Genomic DNA, 13,529 nt, shown 5'->3' on the forward strand with positions numbered 1-13,529 from the left:
CTTTAGATCTGAATATTTTTTTACAAGTTCATTGCTTACATTGGTAATGCTTGCTGTCATTCAGTAAGACCCTTTTATTTAGGTCAGCTGTGTCCCGATCATGTGATGGACATACATGTATAGCGCTGATTTCCTGTACAATGCAGTTATCGGAGCTCTATGTAAAAGGGTATACTCGCTGTCCACATCAGTTTCCGACCCAACAACCCATCGGTATATCCTTGAACTGTGTCTAGTTATGGTTGACATGCTCTACTAGTATGTGATGTGTTACACTAGTAGGGCATTACACTGTTGATGGTGTAACATGATGAATCAGTCAGTGAAAAGGCATTATTAGGCCTCCCTCACACAGGCGTTTGCAGAAACGCGGCATTTTTTAGCGCTGTATTTTCTGCGATTTCAGCAGCGTTGTCATGCATTTTTGACAAAGTTTTGGCTGCGTTTACAAACCTAACTGGTGCCGTCTGGGTCCCTGTCGCTGTTCTCCAGAGCTCCCGACCCTTTTTATCGCTGACAGAGGATCTTTTGCTAGTGACAGGGTTTGAAGACCCGCCTCCAGCAAGAGATTGCTCTGATTGGCTGAGCCGCTGAGTGTCAGCAGGCTCAGCCAATCACAGCCAGCGCTGCATGCACCAATCGCAGCCATTCATTGAATGGCTGTGATTAGTGCATCGAGCGCCATCTCTGATTGGCGGAGTCAGTGCTTCTGAACCAATCAGCAATCTCTCACTGGGAGGCGGGGATTTCAAGCCCCGTCCCTAGCAATAGATGCTTTGTCAGCTTGACAAATACCTGGCAGCCTGCACGGAGCAAGCGAGGTAAGTACTCCTTTTTTTGTTTTTTAGGTAGTGCAGCTAGTGCTTGTGTTTAGCACTGCCAAAAACATGGTACCAAGTTATGCCACATTTTCAGCAGAGCTGAAACGATTGCCCATTCATTTAAATGGGCTAGGCACTGTTAAAAAAAGGCCATAAATAGAACATGCATCGCTGTCAAAGTGCAGCTTTAAAGACGCTGAGTTTTGACGCTTGTGTGAGCAGCCCCATTGAAATAAATCGGAGCGTTGTACAGCGTTTAGCGCAGCGCTGAAAAGGCAGCGCTAAACACTGTACAAAAACGTCTGTGTGAGGGAGGCCTTAGAAATCAGCCCATAACATGTTTGGAGGCACTGGACCTCTTTATCAAACAGCTGGACTATGATTTAACAGGGGTACAAAAACATGTAAGTGATAAAAATATTGTAAAATTCTAATAATTATATTTTTAAAATTTAATAATATTCCTGGTTAAAAATCTGCATAAGCATAAAAAATACTTGTAATATCAGCAAATTCGACCCTATATAAGAAATGATAACAATTCTGTAATGTGAATAGGACACTTTTGCAATCTTAAATTTGGTTCAAATAAGGACGGATGTTCAATGGCATATAAATAGCTAGCGGAATTTTAAAGGAAACTATACAAAACTAGTACCTCTTCTGAAGAAAAACAAAGATCAAATGGGAAGGGGAAAAGTAAGATCATGTTCACGGCCGTGTTTTCACAGCGTATTGTGTGTGTGTAACACGGACCCGTGATACGCGGTGAATGGAAGCAATGTAAGCCAATGGACTTTCATTGTTCCATGCACAACGGCATGTAGACAATGCGTATCGATACGCAAGAGAAATAAATTGCAGCATGCTCTATTTCTCTCCGTATATACGTACGCACGCAGCATGAGCCCTATACATTTGTATTGGCAGCATTTTCATACACTTCCCTGCTCTGAAACAGATCTGGGAAATAAAAAAAAATAAAAAATAAATAACATTGCGCATGTCTGTGTGATACGTGTGCATGCGCAGCCATATGCGGTCTTACACATACGCTTGTGGGCATGAGCCCTAAAATTTACATCCGACACTTGGTGGGGATCAGCTGACTATAGATATGCTATTATGCTCCCATTCATTAGCACATCTGTGCCAACAATAATATAAGTTAGGTTGTGAACGCACCATTATGCCATTCAGCTAAATTGTGACTAGATAAAAGAGATCCAATGTTGCCTCATCTTATACAGAAAAGCAAGGTTACACATTTATGGAGGTACAGCACCGCTAAGGAGCCAGGTGTTTAAGCTAGAAGGGGAGCGAAATAGAATCCAAGAGGCCCAGGTAGAATAAAAGTTGGAGAACTTGTCGTCATTGGTACTAAGTTCTTTCCTATACATTATATTATCCAGGGCTTCCAGCCACATGTATCTCAGAGGGGAAGATGAAGATTTCCATAGTTTAGGGATAATCTGACTCATAGATTTTTAATTTCTCTGTAAAACTTTTTTAGCTGTAGAGACGGGCCCTGGAATCCTAGATGGGAGGACCATTTCTGGGGAGAAAGAGACTAACACTTTGGCATGAAGAAAGTATCTTATACAATTCAGTATGCAAAGGGTGGAAACTAAGGGCCATGACCACCAAATGTGGAGAAAAGTGTCCGTATCTAAGGAGCATCTCCAACATGTATTTGAGATCTGAGGGTACATATTAGCAAGGTGTGCAGGCGTTCTGTACCACTGGACAGAAGCTTATAGTTAAGCTTATGAAATTGATGGCGTATGTGTTAAAGAAAAGGATTTAGGCCAGAACACGTCTGTAAATGATCGTTTCAACGCTCTCTACCAACCCCTTTTTAATGGACCAAATATCATCTCGCATCTCCTCTGCCAGCAAGATACGGTACACCAAAGAGATTTCAGCCATTGGACTTGTAGAGGATATGCGCAACTTTTCAAATTGGGATAATGGGATTAGTAGTTGTGTAGGACCAAGGGAATGAATGTAATGACATATTTTCAAGTATTGAAACCATGCTGCGGTCAGTGGGCCCCTCCTCCTTCAAGAACTCCTGTAGAGAACGAACGCCCATTCCAGACATCAAGTCCCTTATATGAGACAAGGGGGTTTCAAGCCTAGCCAGTAAGGCCACCTGCAGACGGCCGGGTCGGATCCGGCAGCGAGAATTCTCGCCGCGGGACCCGACCCAGGCGCCTGCTGAGAGCAGCGCGTACTCACCCGCGCCCTGCAGTTCCGGATCTTTCATGTGCCGGCTGCCGGGCAGCCGGCGCATGCGCAGACCGGAGCCGGCGGCCGGTGAGTGACATTCCTGTGCGGGGCTCGCAGAACATAGAACATGCTGCTGTTTGTTTGCCGCGCGAGATTTCATGCGGCCAAACCGCAGCCGTCTGTCTAGGATTGCGTTTGCTAACGCAATCCTATGGCAGCTTCCAAGGACGGAAATTCCGCCCGTCTGCAGGTGGCCTAAAGTGGATCTGTTGGGAGATCAGGATTACCCACAAGGGGAGTGAGTAAACCCGGCTTTGAGATCAATCGCAACGGAGTTGCAAAGGTATCCCAAATCTTAAGAAGCTGTTTCAAGAATAGTGACACCTCTTCAGCCAGCACCCCAAGGGGGCCAAAAAACACTATTCATGCATTTAAAGGGAAGACTACTCCTACTTTTAGCTCTATAAGCTAAGCTTATGGGCTGGAAGTAGATGACCTATGGAGTCTAGTGATGTAAGTGTTCTACTTACCTCCCCCCTGTCAGTCCTCCTGTGTTGGCACCGAAAGGTGTCACTAAATGTATTGAGCGGCGTGCTAAGTACTTCGCCTGTACTAATTTTATAATGGGTGGACTACTTGGCAGTGGCGCTTAATGCATTCATCAGCGTTTTCCAGCACTCATACCAAGGGAACGACAGGGGAGGTAAGCTTAACACTTATTAGGTGACAGACTCTAGAAGGGTGGCAATATGAAGTGTACATGCTCTAGTATCACACAGAAAAGACATACATTCACGAGTCCTTCAATAGGGGAACAATTTAACCTTAAGTCTTTTATGAATTGTTCCGTGGATTTTGTGATGTACGTGATTGAATGCAGCTTTAAATCCGAGTTTGTTGGCCGCACCACACAGATGTTGCATAACAGAATTAATTAGAATTTTTATCCTTTATTTTGTGCTCTAATGGATTCCTTATAATACTTTAAGAGTCACATACTATTTAATTTGAAAAATGTACCATTATATTTATATGAAGGCAAATTTGTTGATAATGCTTCTGTTGATCCTGCGTGTTTCGAGGTTCATGCAGATTTTAATGACCTTTTTTATTGTTTTCCTCTTTTTTATCTTTCTTTTCTTTTCACGGTTTCATATATATTTTAACACTTGCATGTTTTTGTACCAATATTAAGGCCTCGTATTCACGGGCAGGTCGGATTCCGCACGCAGGAGCTCGCAGCAGAATCCGACTCTGCCCGTGGCTAAAGACCCAGCTTACCTGTCCGGGTCTTCTTTTTTCTGTACTGTGGATGTGTGTAGAAGTACCGGTCGGAGCACATGCGCAGTACCTTTTTCTTTTTTTTAAACTTCTGCTTTCCTGCGGATTCCCTGGCCCATCCGCAGTGTGAACTGTGGACGGGCCACGGATCAGATGGCTTTTTATGGACTTCAATGTCCATAGACTCCAAAGTCGTCCATACGGGAACCACACAAAGATGGAGCATACTGTGATTTGTTTTCCGCATGCAGAATCCGGAAAGCAAATCTTTAACTGCAAATCTTCCCTGTGGATTCCGCAATTCAAATCCACCTGTGGACATTGGGCCTCAATCAGCTGTTTGATAAAGAGGCCCAGTGCCTCGAAACGCATTAGAGGCTGATTTCCAATAAAGCCTTTTCCCTGCCTGATTCATCATGTTACTCCTCCTTTTTGTGGTTTGCACCTGAATCCTAATTTCTTTTCTTACCAGTTTTTCATGAACTCTGCACATTTCAGCCTTCGGACTCAACAAGGTCATTAGGATGGCAACAACCCTCTTACAATTAATGGCTATTCACGGTCTCTTCTATACCTCTCGTGCAGTTCTGCCCACTTCTCCGTTTATTTTTTTTTGGGGGGGGGGGGTTCTTGGTGTTCCACATTGCTGCTATTAGGCTTCCTTTAGGCTGCCTGTTTATGGCTGTTTTGCATTGCATTCCCTGCAGCAATAATCCAGCCGCGGGGATCGCAGTGAACGCCCCCTCCCCGTCCACCAGCGGAGAATCATAGCGATTCTCGATTCGCGGGCAGCAAATCACAGCATTCTGCGAATTGACGTGATTCTCTGTGGTGAACCTATCTGTCGGATAGGCTCACCGCAGAGATCCGTCAGCTGGCTCCTGCTCCCCGGCTGCGGCCGTGGACAGGCAGCCTTAGACAGCCGTCTTTTTTTTTTTTTTCTGTTTTTTTCGTCACGCATGTGTGTTCTTTTTCTACAGAAGAGCCTACTGGAAAATGCCAAAGCATTCTGCTATTTAAAGGGCCACTCTGTTGATTTTTTTTTTTTCCATTCCTATTTGGCTAGCTCCCCAGTATATATGTCAACTAGTGTTACCTTGGTTAGTTATTCCTTTCTGTCTGAAACTTTCTCCCCAGATGGTCATGTGATCTCAGTTCTGCTCAAATTTACTTGGGGTTTTGTGTTCAATTTCTAGTCAATTTCTCAGTTTGTGTGATGCTATTGGACACAACCACAGAAACTGCTAAAAGAGGACAGAGCTCCTATCACAGTTACTAATGGTGATCACACAGCTCCTGTCACAGAGTTACAATAGAGGAGATCACAGCTCACTTTCCTGATTGAATAATTATGGTCTGTAGCTTATTTAGAAGGTAATAGTTAAAATGTCCCCTGCATACAGAAATGGTACAGCCTCTAGCTAATGCTGTGCTGATGCATCATTGGATTGATGTAAAAGTGAAACCATATCATGCAACCTCTTGATGGTGAGAATTTAAGTATTAGACAATGGGCTGCACTGCATGGAAGTGATTGGAATACACAGAGGAGACATCCAGAGTGTGAAAGGCGAAATCAAGTGAGGGGGGCAGGTATGGAAAAATGTGTTTTTGCCAGAGTGGCCCTGTAAAAAGAAAATGCCATGGACTCAACACAGCAAAAGTGAGTAGAAATGCCAATGAAAAAAATGCAAAAAAAATCCAAACACAACACACCAGTGTCAAAATTGCCAAAACCGCTACGTTTTGGAAAAAGGACTGTGCGAAATGACCCATATGTGCACTTATATTCACAAGATGTTAATGTACAGTGTTGATGATAATGATACACTAACTTTAAGGCTGCCTGTCCACGGGCGTTGCGGTATCCTGCGGCGGATCTCTGCCGCCAGGGAGCAGGAGCCAGCTGACGGACCTCCGCATTGAGCCTATCTGACAGATAGGCTCACAGCGGAGAATTGCGGCCATTCGCAGCATGCTGCGATTTGCCAGCCACTAGTGGAATATCGCTATAATTTTCCGTTCGTGGACAAGGAGCCTGCGCTTTCCATAGCAACGCTATGGAAAGCATGCACTGCGTTCCCCGTGGACGGATTATCGCCGCGGGGAACACAATGTGAAGACGCCCATGGACAGGTAGCCTAACTGGACAAACATCCTAGCTGGGTTTATGGTCACATTCTTAAGAATGCATCACAAAACCCTGTGACTAGGGGCATGTTATAGAAAGAGATTCTCACAACACTTTGTTGCAGTAGCTAGAGTAAAAGGCATAGAATAGCACTCTATATGCAGACACACCTTCCTAGGGATGAGTAGCGCATAGAGAAGTGCAGTGAACTACTAGAAGGGCTCTGAAACTGTAGGCATTTTAGGAATGCTGTACTGCCCCAAGGAGCGGCTCTGGAGATTGCTGCTGGGGCTAGACCTAATTCTGTTAGAGGGGGGTAGAATAGGTGAGCCACACCTGTAATGGATCTTGCAAGAAGTTGGAAACCACTGCCCAGAAGTGATCTACAAGCCCTGTAAGTTTAACTTGAGCTGTGCTAACCAGCCAATTTGCCACCCTGAGAAGGGATGTGGGACTGAGCCGACAGTGATGAGAGGAATGTACTGAGGCCTACTAGCGTGCAGCAAGCCGGATCGAAGACCAGAGTCTTGTTAAGGGGATAACTACCTGGCAGAGAGACTCTGCACTAAGTAAAACCATACTGTACTGTGAGTCAAGGCATTTGTAATAAAGCTATTGCTGTTTCTACCAGTGACCACCAGTTGGAGTTGAGTGTTACAAACTGTGCTGCTGCAAACCTCCAAGTAGTGTGCCTTTGTAAAGAAGTGTAACTGCCAATCTATTCGTCTCAACATGTGGTTACAGTCTGTCAATGGGTGCAACAGGCAAAGTAAAGACCCATTCTAGTCAACCCTGCTATTTCTTTATCCCTGGCCCATTCTCAAGTGGGGTCAGGGTGGCACACTCTGGTCTAAAACCCATAATAAATTGACCTATTTCCATGTTTTGTGACATGTGATGCATGTGTTTGTTCATGACATGAGCAGAAAAATCGTACAGTAATATGCTTGAAATAAACATTGACAGTTCCTAATAAATTAGAGCAAGAAGAGATCTTCAAAAAACAAATTGATGATGAATATATTCTAGAAATTTGTATAACTAGTCATCATATAATGAATAGGCTATATCAACTTAAACAGGAATACCAGTTTAAATGGTTATTATTACCATGATGACCATTTACTAGCACATGTCCTCATGTTGGTGGGGGTCTGAGCTCTGGCAGCCCTATTACTCCTTTTTTTTTATGGGCCATCCCGCACCACTGCGAATACCATAATCTGTAATTGGAAAAACAAAAACTTACTGCACCCCCCTCAGTGAGGAGGAGACTGCATGGAGCGCTGGTCGCACAAGCAAGCTGACACTCCATTCACTTTTAGTGGGACTGCAGAGATGGCTGAAAGGCAAACACTCAAGTATTCCCGTCAGTACCATTGAAATGAATGGGGCACTGACTGCACAGGCTCGGTTGGCGTTTCATTCATTCTGATGTCACTGCAGGGGAGAGAAGCAGCCTCTGCAGTGCCAGGCAAAGGGGCACACAGGATAGGGGATAATTTGTAATCTTGGTGCAACCTTTTTAAGCACTATTTAGTAATGCACCATAGAAGTAATGCTATTCCTCCAAAAAACTGCATACCCTATGGAGGACTTCTAGAAGGGTGGTCCTCTCAAACAAGCTGGCCACTATACGTAGCATATGATGCAACTGAAAATTTATTGCAGAAAACATGGTCTAGATTGTCTTTTAGAGATGTTCTACTGTATAGTATAGGCCCACAGTAATCATAATACCGTAGATTGCATGGGACCTTGTGTATACCGGTATTAGTGTATCTTGACGCCACCAGCAATTCCTGGTGGAGTCAAGATTGACAGGGGGGGGGTGACGCCCCCTGTACCTGCTCGGCTGGGGAGCTGTGTTGGCTGCAGGTCCTGCTACCCCACAAAAATAATGTGGTGGCAGCAATCCAGAGCGCCCTGCAGCGAAGTTACTTTGTGGCCCCCGCTGTAGATGAAAGCCCCTTCCCCTCCGCCGGCCCTGAACGCGGCACCCCGCTTAGTGTAGAAGCGCAGAGCGGGGTGGCCATGAGGGAGCACACAGTGCTTTGCCGCTGACCCCATCCCGCAGCTGTGTATGACATAGCTCTCGGCTGCAGGGAGGGCAGAGCGACGATGTTCCACTAAGCGGGAGACGGCGACAGCAGCACGACGCGGCGCGCTCGACATTCCGACTTTTCGTTCCCCCGCACACAGCGTAAGAACCACTGCCAGTTTGAGCCAGGGGCCGCACACAGCAGAATGAGGGCGACAGCTGGGAGACTGTGGGACAGCCGGTGACCTGCGGTAAGAGCGCTGCAGTACAGCGGCATGAAACATCTAACCACCAGCCCCAGACACCAGAACTAGGAGGACAGATGGGAGGGCCGGGGGATAGGCGCTGAGCTGCGGCAACAACAGGGGAGCAGAGCGGATAACATAGATGGACGCCTGCTCACTTACTACCTACTACGCCACTTCCCACAGTAATCCACTTTTGCTCCTTCAAGGACCTATGTGCCTTGACCCTATCGGGAGCTAGGGGTGTGACAGGGGCGTTCCTCCTGTCAAACCCCTAGCTTCCGGTGGCGTCAAAATACACGAATACCGTATATACCTACTAAGCAGCCTATGGGCTCATGCCCACAACTGTATGCGTAAAACACCACGGGTCCCTCTCCAGCCTTTTACACATTCAGCAGCCATACGCTCTGCTGGCAGAGACTGCATACGAATCACACGCTCGCAAACATGCACAGTTACTTTTTTTTAAAATTCCCTGCTCTGAAACAGTATTGCGCATGGACAGCGTATCATACGCAGCTCATACAAGAGTAGAGAGCTCAAACTCCGTGGTAGACAGAGAAAAGGCGCATGCTGCGATTTATTTCTCTTGTGTATCAGGATCCAGTGTCCACACACAAGTGAGCATGGACCAATGAAAGTCCATTGACCTTCATTGACTCCAAACACGGTTGTGGACATGAGTCCTCAGGGTTAGACACAATGTATTTGACCAACTCATGCGTTTCCAGTTTATAATGATGGAGACATACTGACCTACATAAGAGTCATAATCCCAAAACAGCAGGAGATTTGTAAACAAGACTATTTGCAAAATTGTTTCACTTTTTGTAATTGATGAGTTGGAACAATACTAATAACTGGTTGCAAAAATATTCAGAGACTCAGTTCACTTAAATAGTGATGAGCTTCAATCATACACAGCCGTCGGACAGATGTAGGGCTGGTTCTGGTAAAACAGCGGACCCTTTTTTTGTAGAACTGGACAACCGCTTTAGTTTTGACATCTAGTCAACCTCTCGGATTTCTTTTCCTGAAGCTTGAACTCTTGTCCCCCTCACTTCGGGGCACGTCTGTTATATCTTTGCGTCTGAACTGATCTTGCCAGTCTGCCAACTGCAGTAAGACGCAGCGATGAACTGCTCTGAGGAGGCAAAACTGTCAGCCTGTGGTCGGATATTAATGTCTGTCTGCTTCTGATTACTGATAAGGCAGAATGTGAATGTACTGACTCCAACTTCGGAAAACCTTTTATATATTAATATATAAGAAACCTGGTGTCACCATTTTACTACATTGAATTTATTATTATAAATGAGATGTTACGATGGAGTTTGAAATGTAGCTTATTGACTCCACAGCTCACTAATGAGGACGGTATTTCTCAGTTTTCATATTGTAATTGAGGCCAGATGAGTGAATTCAAAAGTGGACAGAAATTATGTTAAATGTATCAAAATGGTACTTATGGACTAAAATATATGACTCTGCTTGAAAGGCTTGTTACATATTTTTCTTCTTTGTGCCATCTCGTGGCTGTCATGCACTCATACCTCACAAGTGTCCCTACTTTTAACCCAAGTCCCTCTTTGCTATTGATGACCTATCTTTCGCTGTTCACCGGGCCAGCTGGCAGTGTGGACCGCTATGGAAGCAGATAATGCTGCCTGTATTGCAGCAGCCCGAGTTGGTACTGTAGGCACAGACCCCATTGAATTCACTAGTAAATATCCTAGACAACCCCTTTAAATGTCCCTCTTATTAACCTGGCAAATAAATTTGTGATAATAAACTTACTATAATGCTTTAAAAAGCATCAGTACGGTTCCTAACTGTATATTAGACCCCAATTTGCATATTATTCCACCATATGGATATTAAAAATCTCTTTATTCTGATTTTTGTGCTACATTTTAAAGCAAAACTATTCAAGCGTATAGATAGACATGGGAAAGTGGATCTACACAAAGAACCATGAGTGTCCCTTCTTTGCTTTCACAAAAGATGGGTGTTATGTGTATTGTATATACTCCAATAATTTGCACCAAGTAGTGTGCCCACTTCAATACATTTGGCAAATTACAAGACTCCTTTTAGTGACATCCTTTTTCAACAAACTATGTAGTGTGTTTTTGTGAATTTTGCATAGTACATTTCCTACTGTGCACAATTAGCTTCAATTTACCATTCCAGTTCCATTGAGTTGCGCAATCCTACAGTTGTTTTTGGCGCAACTCGGAACACCTAAACAGTGACATCGTTACTGGGCTGTTCCTGGTACTGATTTGAATTGGGACCCAGAAAAGTGGCGAATATGGGCAAGATTTTTCATATAATTAGCTAAATTAGCTTTAAAAAGAAATACGTTGCCTCCACTGATTTATGCAAATTTGCACACATTAACATGCAGCTGCCATTTTTCATAAGTGGGCACCATTTCTTTAAATCTGTGCTTTTTTAAAGTCCACCAAATTGTATGAAAGAGGCAGCATCAAAGAAAGCGCATATTTGGAAGGATTAACAAACCTTTATTTTACCCATGGTATAAGCACCAGCAGCAGTCCATTATGGAGACTAAGGACTAAAGAGCATAAGTGGGGATGGGGTGTATAGAAGAAGGTTGAACCCTACTCCAAGTCGGTGTTCAGGGCTTCACACTTTTGAAGTTCAGGACCCCTTTAAAGTTGTTTGAGAGCAGCAATAGATGAGTGGTGGAAAACCTCCTTAGTATCTGGTTCGAACCCATCCCCTTCCCATATGATCAGGCATTTAGGGTACATTTTATCAATTAACTTAAATATTATACATTTCTTGGCGCTAAACCAATGCACAAATGGATTTACTCTTCAGAAAGCTAGAGAAGCTGGCTATCACCCCCTTTGGAAGTTGTAATGGCGATATATTGTGTCACCCAACTTTTTTATAAATCCATATCACGCAGCTGATCCACATGGTGAGAGACCTCAAGGATTGCAATATGAAAGGAAAATGTTCTAAAACTACATCTTACAAATGTCCACTGTAGTTTTTATGTAATTACAACTTGCATTTCAAAAATCTTTTTGATTTGATGACTTTGTTAATATCAATCAATACGAATGAGTTAATGTGCAGGAAAATAAATAGCGTAAGATTTTTGTACATTTTATGTAAATACCAAGTGGCATTTATTGTTTTTCAATGGCTTTTAACCCTGTGAAGTAATTGGCTGACAAGTAGAGGCCTGACATTTCACTCCCCTCTTTCCAACCAATAGGATACGGCCGTCAGTAGTGAGTTTCAGCTACGTATTGCTGTTGCTTTTTTTTTCGCTACATTTCATCAGCTTTGTACATAAGCTTACTATTGGTTGGTACTCATGATTGCCATAAGACCCTATTAAGATCAGAAAATATTAAAGGGACAGAAAAAAATTGTCTCATCTGTATTTGCAGTGTGCTGTAGATAAATTACATATATTGTTCTCTCTTATCAGTCCTGTCAAACTGGGGAGAGGTTGACTGGGGGATCTTTTAGTAAAATGACTGACAACCAGACCAGAAAAATCCCCCCCCATCCCAATTAATATATTATCAAAAACTATAATTATTATATTAAAGTTGCTCAGGTGTCAAGATACTATGGGAAGGTTTCTAGCAAGGCATGCTGGGACTTGTAGTTATCCAACACCAGATGAGCCACAGTTTTGTCTAAGTCTTCCTTGTAATGAAGCACTTACCTGATATTGTCTCTTGGTAGCCTTTGGTGAAGAACTGCATGGCGGTCGCTGCCCTCCATGGGGTTTTCAGTAACCCCTGCCTTCCAGGGTCTTCTCCAAGTGCCCTTAGGATAGTAGTATAAGCCGCTGCCAAGGAGGGAAGGTTCAATTCATTGTCTTCCTCACTGCGAGTCCTTTCTTCTCTCCAGCTCTCCAGGGGTGGGGTGCTCACCTCAGACCTACCCCGATCTACACGACTCAATGATGTAGAAGATTCTTTCTTATCTTCTTGTAGAAATCCATTGCAATTAACAGGTTTCTTTTCATGCAAAGGTCTTGACTTGACTGGATCCATGTCAATGGTGGAAGAATGATCTATGTTCCTCTAATAGACACCACTCTAATAAGAAGATACCTTCTTGCAGGTGCCAACTTCAGAGAAGTTCTGAAAGTTCATCACCAGATAGGCACTACTGATATTAACTTAAGCATGTGATGGGAACAGCGAGAGGGAAGCAACCGGAGATAGTCACCTGCTCAATGCAAACCAGATATCTCATTAAAGTCCTCAAAGATCAGGAAGTTGAAGTTCTTTTTACAAAGAACTTGCTACAGTATAAGTTCTAAGACGAATGCTGCACAATATACTACAGTCATAAAAGCTTACCCTGAACTGGCATATTGAGCATGGGTTGAGGTCTGCACCAGAGATGTCCTCTGGAGAAGCTTGAATGGGTAGTGAATCAATATAACATGAAGTCCTTTGGCAGTAGGGGGTATGCTCTCAGGCAAGATGTTCTGCAGCTTCTAGGTCAGCATCAACTTGAAGGCACCTTGTTGTCTGGTCTCTAGCAATCAATTCACATCCGAGACTTGATTTGGAAATGCAGGATAGATCATCAGCTTTGTGCTGCTGGATAAACGTCGGATAGATTGCAAGCCTTTTTGTGCACACGTGGTTGGCCAAGCGGACTGGCAAGCTAAGATATTCAGGGCACATGTACTCGGATCCGGCTCAGGGCACTATCGTACAAGTCACTGAGCTTTGCTCTCTTCTCGGATCTCAGCAGGTTACAGC

At 44.0% G+C, this 13,529-nt stretch overlaps 1 protein-coding gene across 1 annotated transcript in view; it reads right to left on the reverse strand.

The window, feature by feature from the left end:
• GCH1 (GTP cyclohydrolase 1) overlaps positions 1–13,529 on the reverse strand; it is a 40,814-nt gene extending 27,285 nt beyond the window's left edge. Inside the window, exon 1 of the mRNA XM_066608000.1 lies at positions 12,473–13,529. Within this exon, the coding sequence (XP_066464097.1) occupies positions 12,473–12,806 (334 nt within the window). The 5' untranslated portion in view covers positions 12,807–13,529. The remainder of the gene's footprint in view (positions 1–12,472) is intronic.

Source organism: Eleutherodactylus coqui, chromosome 6 (assembly GCF_035609145.1).
Source record: "Eleutherodactylus coqui strain aEleCoq1 chromosome 6, aEleCoq1.hap1, whole genome shotgun sequence".
In the NCBI taxonomy this organism is placed as follows: Eukaryota; Metazoa; Chordata; class Amphibia; order Anura; family Eleutherodactylidae; genus Eleutherodactylus; species Eleutherodactylus coqui.